The 23,992-nt window shown below is 35.5% G+C and overlaps 1 protein-coding gene across 1 annotated transcript; it reads left to right on the forward strand.

Annotated features, from left to right (window-relative positions):
* The first annotated feature begins 13,347 nt into the window (after nucleotides 1–13,347).
* Nucleotides 13,348–15,356, forward strand: LOC121756956 (floral homeotic protein DEFICIENS-like). Its single transcript, XM_042152394.1, has 7 exons — nucleotides 13,348–13,615; nucleotides 13,709–13,775; nucleotides 13,856–13,917; nucleotides 14,004–14,103; nucleotides 14,602–14,643; nucleotides 14,744–14,788; nucleotides 14,871–15,356. Exons 1-7 carry the CDS (start codon nucleotides 13,428–13,430, stop codon nucleotides 15,093–15,095), a joined length of 729 nt encoding a protein of 242 aa, XP_042008328.1. The 5' UTR covers nucleotides 13,348–13,427; the 3' UTR covers nucleotides 15,096–15,356.
* Nucleotides 15,357–23,992: the final 8,636 nt, after the last annotated feature.

Raw genomic sequence — 23,992 nt, forward strand, 5'->3', positions numbered from 1 at the left:
GGCACACAAAGGCACGCAATGTTATAGGACGCGCATTCGCAGTCCTTAAAATGCGTTGGGGCATACTGCGAAGTGCATCCTATTACCCTATCAAGATCCAAATAAGGTTGATAATGGCTTGTTTCATACTCCCTCCATCCCACTTTAGGAGTCTCGGTTTACCATTTTTGGGTGTTCCACTTTAGAAGTCTCGGTTGGAATATTCCATAAATGGTATTGGGCCCCACATTCCACTAACCTTTTTCCACTCACATTTTATTATAAAACTAATATAAAAAAGTAGGACCTATATTCCACTATTTTTGTTTCACCAACTTTCCTTTACATTTCTCAAAACTCGTGCCGAACTCAAATGGAACTCCTAAAGTGGGAAGGAGGGAATATTACATAACTATATCCATTCTGCGGTGGTGGTGCACCATTGGATGTCCTTGTCAATGGATAGGATGATGGTAATGACATTGGTGAGGACTCTTGCGCCACTGAATTTGTTGACACGGTTGAGGCAACAACCGAGTGGAGCATGACAAGAGATGCAATAGCACAAGCAATGTGGAATCATGTAAGTGATCATATTTTGTATATATACTTTTAGCTTTCATTACACAATGCCCGATTAATTGGTTGTGTAATCCAGATGAACAACGAGGCGGTGTGGGAGCCTGCACATGGTTGGCAAGGAGGGAGATGCGATAGGCAGCTTCTATCAAGTCTTGCAAAATTATGTCAATGTTTTGAAAATTGTGTTAAGTAATTTGCTTGTGTTTGTGTTTGATGTAGAGAAATTCTGGATTATCATGGTTCGAAAACTACTTTTTTATGAGCTTATGATGTTTTTTGTGTACTAGTAGTATTTTTTGTGTTAATTCTCCTCTATTTCTATGTCTTGCATAATAGGATTCAATATGAAATGTTATAGCTATGAGTCTGTGACACTCGTGTAGTAAAATATAATAATTGCAATTTATAAGTTGAATATTAATTATTTAATTGCACTTAGAAAGAGAAAGAGATATAAAATAGAAGAGAATTCAGTCATTAACACAAAACAACTAAGTACAGGCGAGAGAAATAAGAAATAAGGAGAAGAGGGGAATCAATTAGCACAAAACGGCATTGGATGAAGCACTGCACCGCATGCTGTGTTAAGGAGCACAACATAAGTTCTGCCTCCACAATAAAATGGCATAACTAACGCTCGAAGGTCACACGTCCGTGCCATCACTAGAAGTATCGCGATTGCGATAAAGCTGCATTGCTAGTTCCTCAGCAGCTGCAAAATAACCACCTCTATTTTAAAATTTTACTAACTTATCAAACCATTCAACAAATAATAGTTAGAAACTTTGGATACATGTGAGGTCTTGCACCAGCATCCACCGTTCATCATTGAATCGCATTACTTGGAAAACGCCATCATCATTGTAAAGGAAAATAAGAAAATCATTTGCTTCTATCCGTGCGCCACGAACGAACTCCGACTATCCCCTATCAAAGCACCAAGTGACGTACTATGACTTGGTCAAGTGAACGGGTCATTGCAGTCCATTGGCATGCTTCAATGTGCATGAGTCCGGAGTCCTATGCTCGTGTCGCGAGACCCACTTGCGAGGAATGTCCTATAACAAGAGGGACCAGTGTCGAGATTCATTCACACTTTATAAAAAAAACTTTTTTAGATCTCGAAAAACTCACAAGGAACTCTTCGTCATGGTAGACGGAGTATTGCTTACTGAACGCGGGTTTGACGTGCATGCGAGAAGGGAACTAGAGTTGATTCGAGAACAATTCATATGTAGGGAGTAGGTATCGACGCACACACACACATAAAGACTCACGCCAGAACGTAATGGGAAGACATGGTTGTATGGAAGAGATGGAAGAGTAACTCGAAATGATGTCATTCCAATGAATTATAGCACGTATAAAAAGGAATCCAAGTCCTTTGCTGTATCAAAAATAAATGAAGATGAGAAAATAAATAAATTCACGTGAATAGATAAGATTGACAATCCAATTGCATGCTAAAGCTTACACAATATCATCGCCCACCACCTCATTTTTACTCCCATGCGCATGTTATGCAAATCAGCCACCTACCTAGTTTTGCCAACTGTTTTGACATCACGTGAGGCTAGAGTGTAAGGTATATGCAGACTATGAAATGAAATAACAAAGAAATCATAAATTCATATTTAGGTTTTTCACTACATATATTTGATTTCATGGTGTGCAAATCGTCCACAATTCGAAAATAACCAACATCTACAACATGTCGAAAGGAATCCCAAGTAAAGAAACTTTCTTTTGCAAGTCCAATTGGACTCCGGAGATAGATAGCTTATTGCTGCCCGTCATCATACAACTGAAGGGTGACTTCAAGGTGGACGGTAACTGTTGCCAATTCACTTCTTCCAAAAAGCAGCGAGCGAGATAGTGGAGGAATTGGGCTTGCGTTTCTCGTGGTCGAAGTTATACAAAAGGTTCCAATCGTTCGAGCAACACTTCATACTCTTCCAAGATGTGGTGCACACTGCATGAGTTTCTTGGAACGTCAATTTCAACACAATGGCAGCTCCTAGTCTAGTCTAGGAGTCGATACTGAAGGTATTGTTTTGGTATGGTTCATTTGAAACTGCCTAAGGAAACAGTGTGTGCTTTTGTGCTAGGTCAAGCTCTCAGATCCAGAGAATTTGCTAGATCACAAGGTCTAGGAACTCAGAGGATTCTGGAAGTCTCGGTCGTCGGACACACTAATTCCGCGTTCAAAAACCCTCAACTCGCTATACTATGAATTAGTACAGGGAATAGGGATCGATCCCACGAAGATGGACGCGTAAGAATGCATTCAAAAGACTCTGGAAAGGTGAATGGCTGCTGCCACACAAATTTGGGTTGAGGCAACTATTACTAGACCTAAGGATAAAATCTAACACTAGACCTAGGAAATTGAAAACATCATGCAGACACGAATTATCATTTAAACAGCAATAGCTCAAACGAACTTCCTTGACCTAGTAAACGGCTACCTAATTTAGCTAAACAGGAAGCAACGTGCAGTGGGGACCATCTTCCAGAAACTGCAAGTACGGAAATAAAGCTGCAGATAACAAACTAAGGATTTAACTAACAACGACGTACATCTCATTACCTGATTTAAACGCGAACATGAAGCAAACAGAGTAAATATTCAGATTCAAACAGAATGTAAAAGTTCGGACGTCGGAAACTTGTGATTAGCCGGAAATAAAACAGATCTACATATACTAGACGAAGGGAAACAAAAACACGGAAACGAGACATCAACTACGATCAACTCTGTTTCAGATCCACCTGCCGGATGCTTAATCCACTCCGAATCCAAGCAATCCGAACCCAACCACAAACAAAATCAACTCCATAAACTTCGATTTGACTAATCTGTTCCGATCACAACAACTAACCACTGCTCTACTCCGACTCTACAGATCAGCGTGAAAAGCATCCAGATCAGTAAACAACGACAAACTCAAAACAAATACCATCCATGTCACGAAATCAACAACATCAAAGCAGAAAACAGGAATTGCATAGATCACGATAATTCGACGGAAAACAGAGTCGAGCTTCGAACAACGAAGCTCGGTGAAATTCACAGCAGCAAAATGAAATTAAAACAATAAATTGTATCTTCGCCCCACGTGAGGACGGTGTTACGCAACAACTAACGGAAAGTAAAACCCGAAACCCCTGCCTATTCCCGGAATTCTCAAGTGTGTAGAAGTGTATAAGTGAGCTCAGAGCCGAAAGCAAAAGTTTTCTAAAAAAAGCTTTTCCCCCAGTTTTTATAGGTGTGGAGGTGATCTTCTAGAAGCCTTCACAGAAATCTCAATTCTGCCCTTCAGCTTTGCGATCTCCTCCGTCAGGTCATTTTTCCTTCATACTGCTCACTTTATCGCCAATTTCCTTCCGCCATGCAATTGTCCTATTTTCTTCCTGGACCTGGCGAAACCTTCTACACACCTGGCTTAAAAAATGCATTAGACCCCGTAAATGCATGAATTCCACCCTTTAACTAATGCATGAAATTAGCCTTATCAGTATTGTTTTGAAATGGTTCTACGTTGTTGTTATTATGAATTACAACTTAACATCAGACTTAATAGATTATTTATGTCAAAGTAGACTTAAAAGAATTATTAATGGTGATACCCAACCTCAAGAAATGACTGGATACAAAAACTCATTTGCTTGCGATTAGATGATTACCAAACATATCTTTATAGCTATACACCCTCCTTTTGCGAATAGGAGTCATGTTTTCCATTTTAGTCAGTCTATGAATAAGAGTCCTGGTTTGCTTTTACTATAAATGGTAATAGGTTCCAACATTCCAATAAGAGTGTTCACTATAAAGTGGACATGGCTGGTGACACAGCCACAAAAGGTTGCCCACAACCACAAAAAAAGGTTATCCAGCCCAATAGTGGACATGTCCACAATATTTTATCAATTGTTGGTATATTTTTTTTATTAAATTTGAATAAAATTATCGGATGATAATAATTAGAAAAATCACATAATTTAACATAAAAAATTAAAACCAAATCTTCGTTGAATGTGTGTGAATGGGAGTGAAATGGGATGAAATATGAAGTATTTATAAACAAAAAATGGAAAAAATTGAAAAAACGGTGTCCATGCGTTGCGGCTCACCGGGCCGTGCTATAGGCAGCCGCGGTCAGAGCCGCGGCGCAGAACCCACCGCCCCGTAAAGCTTCTGCTAAGCGGCCATTACCGTTTTTGTGAAACATATGTTCAGATTATTCAAAAAGCAAGCCTTCCTGATTCAGAAACTATTTTGGTTTAAGATGATGATTGATAGGGTTTCTTAGATGCTTTTGGCTTCCTTTATTTTTCTCCTTCTCCTTCCATATGGCAGCCTTGCTAAATTTTCGTCTCAAAATGTTAACCCAGTTTTCCCCATTTTCTTCATCCTTGAGTGGATTTGCATCCCCACGAAAAAACCTAAATCTCAATAAGAGCCAAGCCAGAAGATTTGCTTCCATATTGCGGCCTTTAGAGGCGTACATCATACACGTTGATCACGAAGCCAAGCCAGAAGATTTGGATAACTTGTACAAATCACTCCTATCAACAACAACAAAAACAAACGATCACCAGAGACGGTTGACCTATTCATATTGGAACATCTTCCGAGGCTTCGCCGTCTGGTTATCACATGAGGTAGTGGAAGCGATGGAGATGAAGCCAAGGTTCGTCTTCGCGTACCTACAAAGAAAAATATCCCTCCACACAACCCACTACCCCAACTTCCTCGGGCTTAACCGAAACACCAGATTCTGGCAAAGCTCCGGCTACGGCCAGGGCATCATCATCCGAGTCCTGGACTCCAGGATCCTCCCAGAGCACCCGTCGTTCAGTGACCAAGGATTGTACTGGAACTTATGCACATGCTCAGCTGGGGTTGTTGGGGATGGTGCCGCCGCCGGCGGTGACAGCAATGGAGATGGAGAAGAAGCGGCGGTGGTGGTGTTTTTTTGTGTTTTTATTAAATTTTCGTTGTATAATTTTCCCGTATCTATAATACAAAAAATATTTGATTTTAATTTAATTTCTAATTAATTTATATCTCTTTTTCTAATTATTTTTAGTCGGATAATTTTTATTCAACTTGAATTAAAAAATGGCAACAATTGATAAAAATGTGATTTGTGGCGGTGGACGCGTCCACTATTTGACTGGACAACTTTTTTGTGGTTGTGGATAACTTTTTGTGGCTGGTGGAAGAGTTTTTTGTGGTTGTGCCTTGGGTATGGCCACCTATTGTGGACACTGTGTGTCCACAATAGGTGGCCATACCCAAGGCACAACCACAAAAAAGTTGTCCAGACCAATAGTGGACATGTCCACAACCACTAATCACAATATTTTATCAATTGTTGGTATATTTTTGATAAATTAAAATAAAAATTATCGGACGATAATAATTAGAAAAAACACATAATTTAACATAAAAAAATAATTCTTCGTTGTATTATAGATAGGGGAAAATCTCCACCTTGCATATTGAGACAACCAAAATATAGAGTGGAAAAAGGGTGTAGATGTGTGTGAATGAGAGTGAAATGTGGAGTATTTATACACAAAAAATGGAAAAAAAGGTGTCCACGCACCGCTGCTTACCGGGCTGTGCTATAGGTAGTCGCTGTCATAGCCGAGGCGCCGAACCGACCGCCCCGTCCCCACTACAAATCTGGCGCTCCCATGTCCTCCCCCCCGACTCGGCTTCCCAGGTCTGCCACTATAGAGAGCCGCGGCACCGCCGCCTTCTTGGCGGCCGCCGGGACTCCCCTTATAGTGGACACTCTAACTCATTCCACTCACATTTAGTTTAAAACTAATAAATATAAGTGAGGCCTATATTCCACTAATTTTTTTCCCGCCTACTTTTTTTAATACTATTTCTTAATTTCATGCCGTGAGCCTCCTAATGGCAGACGAAAGGAGTAATTCTTAAAGAAGTTATGTTCACTGGACAATGACTGAATTATGAGATAAAGATAGTACTTTATATATAGGGGTCGGTCGTTACCAAAAAAAGCATCACACCTAGTTTATATGCGTTATGAGAAAATCTCATATGTATCTCTTCACTCAAATCCAGTAATGGGATATGGAGAAGTTAAATTTTTTTTATAGATATGACAAATATCAATTTTTTTTATTTAAAGGTGAAGTTGATGTTTATAATTTTATATATTTAAGTTAGTGTTATATTAGTATTTATCGATTAATCCATCAGGCCTTCTATTTTAGAGTTCTTTTAACCCAGTTTGAGCCCAAAATAATTCAATGGTCCATTTCTTAGGCCCAACTTCTGGGTTATAATTATATAGTCACGAATGATGACTATTTTATTTATGTTTTTTATAAGTATTTAAATCGATTATTATATTTGTCGATGCCCTAAAATTTAATGACGCTTTTTTCTGAGTTTTTTTAGGTAAGTGAATATAAATTTAAAGGTCATATTATAGTGAAGAATTTAAGATTTTGGCCTCAAGCTTGAGCATTAACCAATGATTTCTTTTTTTGAAGATAAATGAATATAAATTTAAAGATTGCATCACCATTAACTCAAATCCAGAATTTTTGGCATCGGACATTACCAGAATTTTTGGCATTGGACATTACCACTTCTTGCTAAGCCAAAAAATGGGATAGGAAAACAATCACTGACTTATTTATTTCTATTACATTCACACGACACTCGAAAATTCAAAATCAATAACTATCTCTATTTGTAATTGGTTGATTATGAATTCGGTTCTCTCAAAACCACATATTAAAAGAAAAAAGAAATTAATAATTGGCACTAATAATTTAAGACGCATATCTGAAAGTTTGAAACCAAAAATTTAAAAGTAAATTCTAAACCGGTATTCAATTCCATTCCACCTTTTGTCGATGTCTACATCCTAGTGCTTGCAACCAAGAACGATTCTTGTACAACCAAAATCTTTTCCTTAAAGTTAAACCAAAACTTCACAAATCACTCAAACTTATGCCTACTCAGATTCTTTTAAAATTCTATTTGTGGCTCCAGGGAATCAATACCTAATTTAAAGCCTAAAACCCTAACCTCAAAACCTAATCTTTAGCCTAAAAAATGCATGTCACATAATTTTGTACAAATCCTAATCAAGAGGGTCAAAATCGGACCGAACCCCATCCATCAATCAAGACTGAAATTTGATGTACTACAAAACTGTGCTACACAAATCATATCCATCCACCCATCATCATCAATAGTAGTTGGCCCCCTTTTAATGGTGGAGAAATTAAAAATACTCCCTCCGTCCCACAAATATTGTCTCGTTTTTCCATTTTCTGTTGGAAAGAAATCAAAAGGAGGTCAAATCACAAGGAAGTAAATCAAGGAGATATGGAATTGATATTGTGATTGGTAATTACCGTGTAATAGACAATTAGAATTAGGGTAAATCTTTACCTTATTTTGTATAGTCCACATCCTATATAAAGGATTGTATGTCATAAGAGATATCAAGTTGAATAAAATCAAATATTTCAACATGGTATCAGAGCAAAGGCTCAGAAAAAATTCATCATAGCCCAAATAACCATCTCTCGACCTAAGGCAAAATCAAGTTATGGCCGAAGAAGAAACCGAAACCAAACCCAAACTCTCAGACGATCATAAACTGAGAGTAAGCAAAAATGTTACCGTCGCCATAAAGCTCAATAGAACGAACTATTCGTTGTGGGCACGGCTAATGAAGATCTAGATCGGAAGTAGGAGGGTACTCCGACACATCAACGGCAATCCGCCACCACCCGAACCAGGGGCGGCTGATTACACGGAGTGGGAGGAGACAGACTTAATTGTCTTCTCGTGGATTCTAGACAACATCGAGACCGATATCGTTATCAATTTCGCACACCATCAAACGGCCAAAGCACTATGGAAGAGCCTAGCCATGACGCTAGAGAGCACATCCGATTCGTTTTTGCTCTTCGACCTGGAGGAAAAGGCAGAGAATGTTAAACAAGGGGAACAAAGTCTTGAGACATATTGGCGTCACTTACATGGAACGTGGATTGATGTAGATCGATGGCAAGAACAGCCGGTCACGTGCTGTTACAAAGGGGTGGGGCGATTCCGGCGGTACATTGAAACACAACGGCTATTAAAGTTTCTAACCGCCTCAACCCAAGATACGACCAGATGAAGTGAGAAGTTCTCAAAGATCGACTGTGGCCCTCAGCCGAGGTCGCGTACGATTGGATTAAGAGGGAGACCGCCCGACTCAAAATCATGCCGGCAACCACCATTGAACCAGCCGGCGCAACCAACGACATATCATCATCGGGCAGTATCGGGCTCGGATTCGCGGCCCGCAACCAGCAGCGGTTGGATAGCCGCCGCATCGAATCGGGACACCAATCGTCCTAAATCGCTGGCCATTCAAGCAAGACAAATCGAAATTGTGGTGCTCACATTGTGGAAAGCACAAACACACCAAGGAATCGTGCTTTCTCCTCGTCGGATTCCCGGAGTAGTGGGACGACAATCAAAAGGCCAAGGCAAAACTAGCGATCGGTGTGACTGAAAATGGAGGGGGCTTGTTCCCGGCGACCGGAGCGGGCAACTAGGAGGCCACCGACACTCACGGACGGCAGGAGAATAGGGGCGGCGCAATTGGGGAAGCGGCAGTCGCCGAGTTCAGGAGAAGCGGCGGATCTTTCGGAGGTAAAGGGTTAGGGGTGTTTAACCCTAACCCTACTTTATTATTTGCAAATAAGTCCTCCAAGATTAGTAAACCCTAAATTTTACCCCATGCTGAGAGTAGTGTGCGATTGATCCCCATAAGAGTTAAAAATGCGAAAACTGACCCCATCACTTCAGAAAAATCTTTTATTAACCTCAATTACTTTGCACCCCTTGAAATTACCGATATTGTGTGCATGGCGAAAAAATTACAGGGTAGTATTGAAAGTGAGTGGATATTTGATTGTGAGGCTACAGATACTATGACCTATGATGAATGTTACTTCTCCACTTTTAATGAGGCGACTAAAAGCCAAATTCAAGCTGCTGATGGGGAATTGACGTCTGTAAATGGGAGTGGAACTATTGAAATATCTCCGAGTCTGAAACTCCATAATTGTCTCTATGTGCCTAAACTGTCTCACAAACTAATGTCTATCAGTCACGTGACTAAGGAGTTGAATTGTACTTTATTGATGCATCCGAACTTCTGTGTTTTACAGGATATCAGGACGAGGAGGATAATTGGGCGTGGCACTGAGCGTCAAGGCCTCTATTATGTGGATGAGATAGCTCACCAAGGTGGCGCAGCGATGCTTGCTCACGGATCTGCTGATAGAGAAGCTTGGTTGTGGCATCGGAGAATGGGTCATCCTTCAGCGGGTTATTTTAAATTGTTTTTTCCAAAATTTTCTCATCTTAAAGACATTTCTTGTGAGTCATGTGTTTTGGCTAAGAATCATAGACAATCTTTCAAATCCAGTAATACGCGTGTTAAAGATATTTTTTCCATTGTTCATGCTGATGTGTGGGGCCCTGCGCCTATTACTGGTTTTAAATATTTTCTTCTCTTTGTTGATGACTGCACTAGAATGACCTGGGTGTATTTTTTGTGAAATAAATCTGAAGTTTTTGAGAAATTTGCCATCTTTTTAAAAATAATTCAGACACAATTTCACAAAACTATCTCGGTTCTTAGGTCAGACAATGGTAGGGAATTTGTCAATAGAGACATGGAAGACTTTTTTAAGAAAAATGGGTTAATTCACCAAACCACCTGCCCTTATACACCGGAATATAATGGGGTAGCTGAGAGAAAAAATAGAATTCTTCTTGAAATAACTCGAGCCTTGTTTTTTGACTCAAATGTTCCAAAATTCCTTTGGCCCGAAGCGGTTGCTACCTCGGTATATCTTGTTAATCGTCTTCCTACCAAAATACTTGACATGGAAACACCCCCTGCAAGTTCTTTCAAAATTGATAAAAATCCCTGAACCTCTCACTCTTCCGCTTAAAATTTTTGGATGCTCTATCTATGTGCATATACTGAAACACGGGCGAACAAAGTTTTATGCATGCACCGTGAAATGTGTTTTTTTGGGATATGGGATTAATCAGAAGGGGTATAGATGTTATGATCCGTCCTCTAGGAAAGTAATCACTGCTATGAATTGTAATTTTCTTGAATGTGAATATTTCTATCACACCCAACTTAGAGGTCAGAGGGAGAGTACAAATAGCCTAAGGGATATGAATGGACCCCCAAGTTGGTTGGTGCCTCAATCGAGCAACTCAGGGGTGAAACTAACAGAACAAGCTAGCGCCATCGCCGAGCAGGTCACATCTACTATAGACTATCCTCAGCCAACCACGCCTCGGTCTAATTCTCATCCAGTGATATCTGAGGTAAACCCCAGACCTGACTCTGAAAGTACAGCTATTACTTCTGACTCTGAGACAGATGAGATCACTGCTATTGATGGGGATACTGGTCGATACATTCTTCCTCAGCGCAGCACTCGAGGGATTCCCCCAAAGAGGTACAGTCCGGAGAGGATAGGGGCAAAAAGCAGATACTCGGTGGAGAACCTTGCTAAAGCCAATCTCACAGAAATGGCCAGAGCCTTCACGACCGCCCTATATGAAGAAGAAGAGATTCCTCAAACTGCTGAAGAAGCTATGGAAATAGCCCATTGGAAAAAGGCAATGATAGTAGAAATGAAAGCACTAATGAAGAACAAGACATGAGAAGTATGTGTCAAACCAGAAGGTGTGCGAGCCGTGGGATGCAGGTGGTTCTCACTATCAAAAGGAGACCAGATGGGTCGGTTGAGCGATATAAGGTCTGACTGGTAGCAAAAGGGTACACTCAGAAATATGGGGTTGACTATGCCGAGACATTATCAAATAAACACAATCAGGGTCATCTTCTCTATTGCAGCCAACAAGGAGTGGCCCCTACACCAGTTCGATGTCACTAATGCCTTCCTGTATGGTGAACTCCCAAAACCAATCTATATGGAGGCTCCACCAGGATTCTCGGAAGACTTTGAAGGTGGAAAAATATGCAAGCTCAAGAAAATATTGTATGGGTTGAAGCAGTCGCCTCGAGCTTGGTTTGAGAGATTTACCGAGGTGATGAAGAAGTATGAGTACAAACAGAGTAATTCTGATCACACTATGTTTCTGAAGAAAAGGGAAGGAAAGATCACTTGTTTTATTATCTATGTTGATGACATGATTCTCACTGGCGATGACGAGGAAGAAATCGAGCAGCTGAGACAGAATCTTTTTTCAGAATTTGAGATGAAGGACCTTGGACTACTAAAGTATTTTCTGGGGATAGAAGTACTAAGGTCTCAACAAGGAATCTTCATTAATCAAAGGAAGTATGTTCTCGACTTGTTGGCAGAAACTGGAATGCTGGACTGCAAGCCAGCAGATACTCCTATGGTCCAGAACCATGGTTTGCAGATAGTAGAAGGAGCGGAACCCACTCATCGTACAAGATATCAACGCTTAGTTGGGAAGCTGATCTACTTGTCCCATACTAGGCCTGACATAGCATATGCCGTTGGAGAGGTAAGTTAATTTATGCACAGACCCCAAGCGGCTCATTGGGAATCAGCTCTGTGGATTGTCCGATACCTGAAGGGAACACCAGGACATGGAGTGATGTTCAAGAAGCATGGACATATGGACATATACGGATACACAGATGCTGATTGGGCGAGAAACCCGAATGATCGAAAATCAACTGCAGGGTACTTTACCTTTGTTGGCGGCAATTTAGTCACCTGGCGAAGTAAAAAACAAAAGGTGGTAGCTTTGTCAAGTGCAGAGGCAGAATTCCGAGGGATCAAAAGCGGATTAACCGAGATCCTATGGCTGAAAAGACTGATGACCTAGTTGGAGTTGATGCCCCCCAGTCCCTGCAAACTGTTCTGCGACAATAAGACAGCCATTAGCATATCGGAGAACCCAGTGCAGCATGATCGAACAACACATGTTGAAGTAGATCGACACTTCATCAAGGATAACATAGAGGTAAAGGTGGTGGAGCTACCCTTTGTCAGATCCGAAGACCAACTAGCAGCTATCCTCACCAAGGCTGTGGACTCAAGAAATTTTCATGAAGTATTGGGCAAGTTAAGTATGGACGATCCCCTTACTTAACTTGAGGGGGACTATTGAGAAGAAATCAAAAGGAGATCAAATCACAAGGAAGTAAATCAAGGAGATATGAAATTGATATTGTGATTGTAATTACCGTGTAATAGGCAATTAGAATTAGGGTAAATCTTTACCTTATTTTGTATAGTCCACATCCTATATAAAGGATTGTATATCATAAGAGAAATCAAGTTGAATAAAATCAAATATTTCAACATGTTCGTCCAACTGTCCCAATTCACTTTTTACCAATTTTGGTAGTGGACCACATATTCCACTAACTCATTCCTACTCACATTTTATCATAAAACTAATATATAAAAATAGGACTCACATTCCACTAACTTTTTCAACTCACTTTTCATTATATTTCTTAAGACCCGTGTCCGGTCAAAGTGAGACAATCTTTTGTGGGAAGAAAATGAAAGTAAAATGAAATAAATTTGGTGGTGACTGATAACAAGAAATGACTCATTCTTAAATTACTTTATCAACTTCTGAAACCCTTTTTCACCCATTTGGTAAATTTTTCCATTTTTGGTTAGCTCATGGTCCCTCAAACCTCTTTAATGATACAGCCCCCCTCTCCCCTTCTGTCTCTTTATCATTCATCTCTTCAGAATCTTATCTCCATTTCTTCACAAGATTTGCAGAGTTTAGAGAGAGAGAGAGAGAGAGAGACATGGCTCGTGGGAAGATCCAGATCAAGAAAATAGAGAACCAAACAAACAGGCAGGTGACCTACTCCAAGAGGAGAAATGGGCTTTTCAAGAAAGCTCATGAGCTCACTGTGCTTTGTGATGCCAAGATTTCCATTATCATGATTTCCAGCACTCAGAAGCTTCATGAATACACCAGCCCCACTATCACGTAATCAAAATCTCTTCCTCTCTCTCTCTCTGATTTGTCAGATTTGATAGTAATTTGGTGTTAATCTTGGAGTATGTGTGGTGCGTGTTTTAGGACAAAGCAGATTGTTGATGAATACCAGAAGACTGTTAGGACAGATATTTGGAGCTCCCACTACGAGGTTCTTCCACTTCACTTTATTTATTTCTTGATTTTATTTATTTTTTAGTATTAAAAATACAAACTTTTTTTATTTTGAAGAAAATGCAAGAGCACTTGAAGAAGCTGAAGGAGATCAATAGGAATCTGATGATGGAGATTCGGTATGAACTAGTATTTGATTTTAGCCTCCACTTTTATAGTTTTTTCCTTTGATTTAATTATTATCTATTTCGATTAAATTTGTCAGACAAAGGAGGGGAGAGAGCTTGAACGATCTGGGGTACGAGCAGATGGTGAATCTCATCGAAGATATGGACAACTCTATGAAGGTGATTCGAGAGAAAAAGGTGTGAAATTTCTCTCTCTAGCTCTCTCAATAAATTTCTAGGGTTTCCTTTTTCAATTGCGATTAAAATTAAGGTGGTGTCATTTATTTGATGGAGAAAGCCTATCAAAATCTTCAGTATTATAGATCTATTAAAATGGATATCCAAATTGAAGGAATAAATTGAAGAAAAAAAGTTCAGTTCTTGATAGACTGATGGATGAAATTGGGATTCTTGTCAACAATTTTTGCAGGAAAGCCTGCAACGAATCATGTCAAGATAAAGTTGATTGGGAAAATATAAATAAAAATCATTAATTTCTTATAGAGATAGATATTAGTGACAGAAATATTGATCAGTAATTATAGAAATTTGGGATTATAAATTTCTATTTAGTGATTTTCATACTCTCTTCATTTTCCATTTATATATCAATAGAATGAGTTTAATCTTGGTTGTTTAAACTTTACCTAAACAATTAAGCTTTGCTAATTATTGCAATAATCTTAACCATGACAGTACAAAGTCATCAGCAGCCGGATTGATACCAGCAGGAAAAAGGTAAGATAAATTACTAAAATATTTTAATTTCATTTGTTCATCTTTCAACATATTTTTTCGTAGATTACTTCATTTTCCTTATTTGTTTTTTCATTTGCAGCTAAGGAATGTTGAAGAGATACACAGAGGCCTTGTGCTTCAGTTTGTAAGTTTTTTTTTCAATTAATTCATTTACATTGCAAATAAACTTCTATAGTCTTATTTATGTGGGAGTTTTGCTATGGTAGGATGCACGGCAGGAGGATCCACACTACGGTCTAGTTGAAAACGAAGGCGATTACAATTCTATGTTGGGGTTTCCACATGGCCGGCCAAGGATCATCGCGGTTCGCCTTCCTCCTAACAACCACCACCCTCACCCGCACCATCATCATCACCACCACCACCACCATCCTAGCCTTCACAGTGGGACCGGAGCCTCGGACCTCACTACATTTGCTTTACTTGAGTGAATGTTTTCTCATATATCTATTTATATATATAATGTGTTTGATAGTGTATGAACGTCGTAGGTCTTGAGAGGAAAAAAGATGGGAAGATCTACATTTGTTTGTTACGTTGTCTTTATATTGTGTATGACTATTGACTATTGTGGATCTATGTTTACTAGGGTTATGCGTGTGGAAGTGTTATATTATTATAGCTATTTCGTCTTTATGGATTGATGTTTTTGGTCAACTCTAAATAATTATAACTAATTACAGTATTCATTACATAGAGCTATTTATCAGTCATCACTATTTGCTTTCAAACTTGGTGAAATAGATATTCTTATGTGTGTACAGTGTACACACACCACATACTATAGAGGGTTCAGTTTGGACTCAATGGTGTTTTTCCAAATTATAAGTATATTCGTTCTGTTCCAATTTAATTGAGTTGTATTCCCTTCGTCCTAACTATATTCGTTTCTTTTAGACACATGATTAAGAAATTATGTTCAATAGATTAAGATAAAATAAAATAAAATAGGAGAAAAATAAAGCAAGAATAAAAAAGAGTAAAGTATGAGAGAGAGTAAAGTAAGAGTGATTAAATATTTTATATTCTGGAAAAATAAAGAAATAACTCAACTTAGTATATTCGAAAAAAATACAACCCAACTTAATCTTTCTCTCTTTATTCTCTATTCAATTATATATTTTATTTTTTTCACTTACCTACTTTATTATTGCTCTTATTTTATTCTATATCTTATTAACTCTTAAATACCATTTTTAAAAATTATATATCTAAATAAGTGTTTCAATTAACTCGAGACTCAGAGAGTATTTCTTCATGTTTGAGTATAAGGTAGAAACAATTAATTTTATATTCTTTAAGATATTGATCAAAACAAGGAAATAGATGATCTACTAATAAAACTTATTATTACATATAAATAATTGATAACTAGAAAAATCAACTTTGAGCTATAGTTTTTTTCTGTTATTTGAACATGAAAAAAAAAATTTGTGTACACTCGCCTTTACCGGCTTACCGCTCGTCTGGATCCTAACCCTACCTAATATTTGAATCTTGGCCGCCACATATATATGTGACTCGCTTCTACTAAAAATAATCGGTGTTCTGTAAAAATGATGGTGTTAATAAAAAAAAATCAATTGTTTTATTAAGTTAAATAGTTTTTTTCCCCTTGTTAACATAAGTTAAATAGTCAATTCGGATTCTAGTGGGTAAAGATCCATGCATATTAATATATCTAATGTTTAAATTTATGAAAGCCTAAAATTTTATTAATTGGGCTTTATTTATGTTATATTCTTTTTCTAGAATAGCCCAACAAGCTTATAAGCCCAGTTTACCATCAACAAACTTAAACGTTACTAATCTTAACGGCACTTAGTAATTATGCCTGAACTAAAAAAGATAGACTACTCTAAATTTAATAATAAAATAGATGTATAATATTTAAAATAACTTTTCAACTAAAATATTGTTGAAGTAATAGTCCATTTCTCACGACTTCTTTATGATTGTCCCGTCCGCATTTAATAACCACCATAAAGCATATGAATCTAATGAATGCATTACAGCATCTCCCATGTCCAGCCATTTACACTAGTTTCAAATTTATTTTAATATAAATATCATACAGTATTAAATAGTAATAATTTTATTCCACCTATTTATATTAAATTCAAACTTAAAAAAATACTCTTCCCATTTCTTAGAAATAGAAACTTTTGAAATGGTGCAGATTTTAATACAAAATTTATAAAATAAGAATGAGATGGAAAGAAAAGTGTGTTAGTGAAAATGTATCCACCTTATAAGGATAAATAAGTTTCCTAAAATGAAAAATTTCTACTTTTAACTAGTCACGGGATTTTATACAAAATAAATCGAAAGTTCAAGATTCTAATACTCCCTCCATCCCATGTTACTTGAGGCGTTTCTTTTCAGCATGAATTTAAGAAAGTTATGTTTAGTGAGTTAAATAAAGTAGATGAAATAATAAAGTAAGAGAAAGAAGATAATAAAATAAAAGAAAGAATAAAGTAGGTATGATTAGATATTTTGTTTTTAGCCAGAAAAAGAAATGATTCAAGTAACTTGGGACAACATAAAATAAAATACGACTCAAGTAACTTGGGACAGAGGGAGTATATAATATGAATCCTAGGAATTTTTTTATTACGTATAATATTCAAAATATAGTACTACTATTTTTTAAGCAATTCTATTTTCTTTCGTCAAAACACCGACTTCGAATTCTTTGGAATTTTGCATTAGTTAAAAATATGATGATAGCGTTAAAAAAGTTTCCAACTGTACATTTCAAACAATAGTAAATAGTAGTATGTGCATTCTTAAAAAGAAAGTAGTATGTGCAAGAAGACCATAATTTTCGAGCTATTTTTTTTTTGTCACTCTCGAGTCTCAATTACCAAAATCTATGTACTCCACGTGGTAGAAAATTACTATAGAGAACTTTTCAGTGATACTTTTGATTTTTATAATTTGGACTCGTGGGTTTTTAGTCAACGAAATTTGATCTGATGCCAAATTCCAAAATTTAAAGTTCTTTTTTTTTATCACACAAAAAATCAATATTTAGCTATACTTTTGTATACTTGCATATAATTAGTTCTTTAAATTTATACCTCAATTAATCTCCCATAATTTCGAGCGATCTCTAGCTAGTAGAACAAGAAAATTCATGCTATGTCCGCAGGGGCATAATACAGTTGGTTTCGGAGGGGCAGATTTGTATGATTGGCCAAAGATCAAATCTCCTACGGTTGCAACATCAGGATACGCAGTAACCCGCTACGGGGGAGGACCTAACCCACTACGGTTATGTAGTTGCAACATCTCTCAGACACAATTGTGAGCCTTGGGAGGTGGGCTTCTGACAGGCAGTGGGTTAGGTCCTCCCCCGTAGCGGGTTACTGCGTATCCTGATTTAACACCCCTCACAATACTGTCGGAGCGGAATGTGTGGGGCCCTTAGGGTTGGGGTTCAACTTTTTTTATGATGAGAAAATTAAGGCCAAACCAACTCCAACAAAAGTCCAGAAATTGGGGAAGTAATGGAGGATAAATTAAAGAATACTATTAACTCGTATTCATTAATAAGGCATTGGAATTTGCATAGTTTATAAATTAATATGAGTTTGGGGGATCAAATCTGATCATAATCTGACTGAAATATGAAGATGGTCAAAACTCAAAACACTTTATTGTTTCCTCCGCAACGTGCAAAAGAGTTGGATTTCTCTAGTCAAAATTTTGATTTAAATAATTAAACTAACTTTGTTAACAGTATAATAATGTTAATGAAATTCACATATCCAGCCTTTGCTTTCTGAAATAGTAAAATTAAGTAAACAAGATATTAAAATATTATATCCTTATCACTTCTCGCAAATGACCCAATCATATGTATCAACACGATTATTGATGGAGTAAAGGCCAAAATTGATCCTGAACATATGGTCATTTTATGTTTTTGGTCCTAAACATTATCTTTTGGATTTTTTGGTCCTGAATATATGAAAATTTGATCATTTTGGTCATGGACTAACTATTACGTTAAAAAATCCATACATTACTTCACTCCACAGTCAAAATACATACCTTACTACCAAGAAATTCAAACATTATTAAATGTATTGATGTCAAATAAAGCTTTTACATCATGATTCCACTCCACATTCATGCCAAAATACATACATTACTTCAACTAATCAGTTAGGATTTAAGAGTAAATGCCAAAATTGGTCTTGAACATATGGTCATTTTACGTTGACCGTTAGTTTTTAACGGAACAGTTAGTCCAGGACCAAAATGATCAAATTTTCATATGTTCAGGACCAGAAAATCCAAAAGATAATGTTTATGACCAAAAACGTAAAATGGTCATATGTTCAGGACCAATTTTGGCCATTACTCTTATTGATTTTGTGATATTATATCTATTCAATTATTATAGGGAAACCAATAAACATTTATTGCAAGTCATGTGAATTGCGTCAAGCAAACGAAATACATAGTACAAATATTTTGACATTTTGCTTCACCTATAAATGTCATACTTATATAATATAATAAAACATTATATTAGTATTAATTAATTATGGTAGTTGTTACCTTAAAGGCATAAAACACAGCTAAAACAATTGTGCAAAATAATTATATTTTTAACTAATAAAATAATTTCATTCCCAATAATAGCTACATCTGAAAAAAAATTAATTTAAATAATTTAAAATTTGTAAAAGTGCAATGTACATTTAATTTTTAATTCCTTCACCAGTAAAACAGCAGAAATGAAAGTGCATGATCTGCATGAATATTGCCCTAATTAATTACTCCTGTTTTCGTTCTCCCAATTTCTTTAACATGCTAAGAAATGATATGTATCGATCTGTTTGAACTTTGAAGATAACTTTTTATAATAGATCCGTAGAGAGATACGAATCTATTTTTCTATGATAAAAATAATTAAAACGAGTATTAGATTTCCATAAATAGGCAATACTTACAGAGGCATACATTCGTCCACAAATAATTACTTAAAATATAGAGAGATTTCTGATCCAACAAACATAAAATTTATGGCATAATTAAAGATTGTTGTCGTTATTTGTTGGGTAAAGATTATTGTCCTTTTTTATGGGTGAAGATTATTGTCTTTTACTAGCAAGCATGTGTTCTTTAACTATTCACAATGAAATTTGAATATTGTGAATATAATGAAATTGTTGAAACTATTGATTCCTATAAAGTGTTTCAAAATTTTATTATCTACTTAAAATTCATTCAAAATGTTTATTGTGTATTATATTATATTATCATTTAGTCGGTTTTGAAGGTATTGTTATCATCAAGAGATTGTGTGCTTGAATTTGACACTATTAACCACCGCTCGCTAACAATAACAGCAGTATTTCAGGAAAATCTTAAATAGTTCATCACTTCCCAAATTTACATATTAATTCTGATAAGGTTCGATTCTATCCTCACTATTTTTCACAAAAATAGTCGTATGAGATTAGGGTGCAAAGTAGAAAAAAATATTGATAGGAGTGTTAATAAACCTAATTTCTTATAATGAATAGTTATATAGTATATAATACTCTCTCCGTTTCATGCTACTCGTATTTTTCATTTTAGGTCGTAAATTTAGGATTGAGTAATTAGTAAAATTAGATTAATATTGTAAGTATAATAAGGAACACTTAATCAACTATAATTTTTAATTACATATTCTAATTCTTACTTAAAATAGATATAGTATAAGTAGTTTGAGACGAGACGATACAGAAAAGTGCGTGTAGCATTGGATGGAGGTAGTATAAGCTTGATCCAAATTTATGACCTGCCCTAACAACGTTTTATATAATAAACAAAGATACCTTAAATTTCTTAACCAGATTAAACATAATAATTAATACTAGGTTGTCCTTTTGCAAGATAATGTCATGGGTGACGCAATACAACAAATTTTATACTAATCCGGTCCTTTAACGATGCGATTAGTACAAAAATTAATTACTAATATAATGTTTTAGTAGTACGATATGATTCACATGGCATCATAACTGATAACAACGTTTGACTCACTAATCCTACTCTCCATATATACAAAACTCAGGGTGTTATTTGTCATATATATGGTTCTTTAATTTATATTAATAAAAAACTAAATTTATTAACTCTTTTTAGAATAAAATTGTGCTGCTAATATTAATTAGTACTGTTAATGGCTGTTTGGTTTGTTAGACAAAATAATCATGAGACATTGTCTAGAATTGAGTTATAAGATTATTTTAATTGAATGAGGATGGTTATGACTAATTATCACATAATTATTCATCACAAATATGTTGATTTCTATACTGACAACATAATTTAAAAAATAAAAAAATTTAATTTAATAATTAGTTTTCATATTTATAGAATTGACTGAATTAAATGAAATTGAGAATGCGGTGAGAACTGAGAAGTGAGAAGAAAACCTTCGTATCGGCATGTGACAAGTAATTTTAATACGTCAATTTATTTTTCTGAGGATAAGTACGTCAAATTGATGGTCCAATTATGGAGAAGATGTAATGTAATCCAATAAAAATGAAGAGACACAGAGATAGAGAACATGCATTGTGACAATTATTTTTCTGACTCATCATGAATACAATCTCATAAATTATTTTGATTAATTCATCGAGTTCACCAATGTCAGCAAATCATATTTGATTTCTGAAATATAAGTTTAAATAAAAATAGATCACAAAATAAGGAGAAAAAAATGTCATAAATAGATATGAACTATATCTATAGAATGGACGAAAAAGGAAATATGACTATTTATAGGGTATAGAGGGAGTAATATTTTTAAAAATTTTTTGATCTTCTTGCACCTTATTTCGGAAATGTTGAAACTAAAGTGACAATTGGGCAAATAAAAAAGTTAAAATTGGAATTATAAGTTATATTTTTTGACGAAACCAGAACAAACCGAAGACAATAAAAAAATCTCATCGTCAAAGGTCCTTGATTACACCTTATTACTATACTTGTTAGCCGACCATTTTTGAATTTTAATTAGCTTCTCTTGCATTTGATTCCGTAGAAAGGAAATCCAGGACATCACTTTTTAATTCACAAACTTAATCTTCAAAGTAGTTCTAGGTTCGTCAAAGAATTTGACTAGAAAATACATTCATTTGTTTTATAATTATTAAATTATAGTCTAATATTCGATTTACCGGCAAAGATATTTCAATAATGCTACTATGTGTATTATCCATCTTATTGTATTTCAGTAAATATCATATTCGTTGTATGTATGTTTAATAATCTATAAATACAGTATATAATTATTTTTGGTCCGAAGAAGAGACATAGTGGGATTGAGCCCAAGCACATCTTTCTGTATAAAAGAATCTAATATTTTAAATGTTCATGAAAAGACAAATATGATATATTAATAAATTTGTATTCTATAATCCTAATAATCAGATACCTGAGGGGGACGTGAAGATATACTTAAGTATAGCAAATGCCAACCAAATCTCGTGATATTATTTTATTGACATTTTCCTTTTTGGATAGATTTGAATAATTATAATTTTTTAATACTATAAACTAAAGAAAGTGGGGAAATAGCTTAAATATTTTAAGCTCGTTTTAGAAGGGATATGAGGTGTTTTTTCTGGTTACTTCTATAAACTTTACAACTAACCAAGAATGTAGTATTTTATTATATAGGTCTTGGAACAGATAATATTTAAAAAAACAAATCAACCTGAATGTTCCTCATATTGCCCTAAGAAAATGAATCAGTTTTGCCTCGAAGTGCAAATAAACAGTAAAAAGTAAAATAAGTATTCCAGTTAAATCATTAATCTAATACAAGTAGGCCGGTATTAATGTATGAACGTGTCGATGCTAAGTTAAAAGGAGCAGATAAATGTGAATCCTTTTCCCTTAGTTTGCATGTATATTATATTTAGTTGTATTACTTTTTTTTTCACATTCGTTTAACTTTTTCATTAAAAAATGATTTGATTATAAACGGCAATAAATATCTCATGATATATAATAGGCGTGGTTAAACTTGACTGATTGCCGAACTGGAATCGGTCGGTTATCGGTTAATCCATAATCGAGATTTAAGGTGTTCAAGTCGGTACCGATTTTGTGTTTTGATTGTAGTTTTAATTTTAATTTTAAATTTCAATTAACATTTATAATATTTTCAAGTATGGCAACGACGTCTAGTGCTCACAATCGAATGTTCATCTCTTAGATGACCTTTTTTTTTCTTGGAAAATTATGTTTTGTTGGGAGATAATCAAGCACTTGATTATTTGTTTTTTTAAAACTTTTAAGCACTTTATTATGCTCATCTCTTAGTATGAACATCATGAATTGGTTTGCATAGTATGTTTGAATTTCAATTATTAGATGAAAACTTGGTGAATTGTTTTGGTCTTAATATGCGATTATTACTGTTTTAATTGTTGGACTTTGATTGATTTTGTTTTGATATTAAACTAGGTGATTCCTCTTATTTTGTTTAATTTATAACTCTTTCTCTACATTATTATCTCTCTTACTTTACTTTTTCTCCACTTTAATTATTTTTCTAAAACGAGTGCAGAAAATTCGTCCCACGGGTTATATTGGCAATATAGTAGCAAAGAGGAAGGACAAGGAGACGACAATAACATCAAATGCAACTGCCCACACAAAATGACCTTTTTGAGTCATCAAATTTTTAGGTGATGTGATCATGTTTAAGACGCCTGATGCCGAGCGCATCCGCCATGAAAATATGATCCACAGGGTAAAAAAATATTGGAATTTAATTAGATTTTTTTTTTATCAATTTGTAAATTTTCTGATTTTAAATAATATAAAAGTAGATTCTTTGTTTTAAATGATAAAATTGTCATATTGAATTATGACTTGAAATTTGATTGATTCCACTAGTGTATTACGGTTAAAATGAAAATTGTTAATATGGGAACTGAAAAACTGGAACAGTAATTAAAATGATACTCCCTCCGTTTCTTTAAAAATAGACTTCAATTGTCATTTTAGGATTTCCCTTAAAAATAGAACAATTTTATTTAAGAATTTTTTTTCTCTCTAACAAGGTGAATCCCATTCTATACTACAATACTCTAATCACTTTTTTCTTAAGATTTCATCTTAGTTTACCAATTATGTATTAAAACCTGTGACATTTTAAATGTTATCTGTTTTTTAGGGACGAAAGGGAATATTTGGTGGCCTCTATTGTTAATTCCCTTATATTGAAGTCGCTCCCACTAAAGCGCTATAAATATTCCATCATTTTCTTCCTAATCTACAAGGATTAAACTCAGTCGAT

The sequence above is a fragment of the Salvia splendens genome, chromosome 12, assembly GCF_004379255.2.
Source record: "Salvia splendens isolate huo1 chromosome 12, SspV2, whole genome shotgun sequence".
Taxonomy (NCBI): domain Eukaryota; kingdom Viridiplantae; phylum Streptophyta; class Magnoliopsida; order Lamiales; family Lamiaceae; genus Salvia; species Salvia splendens.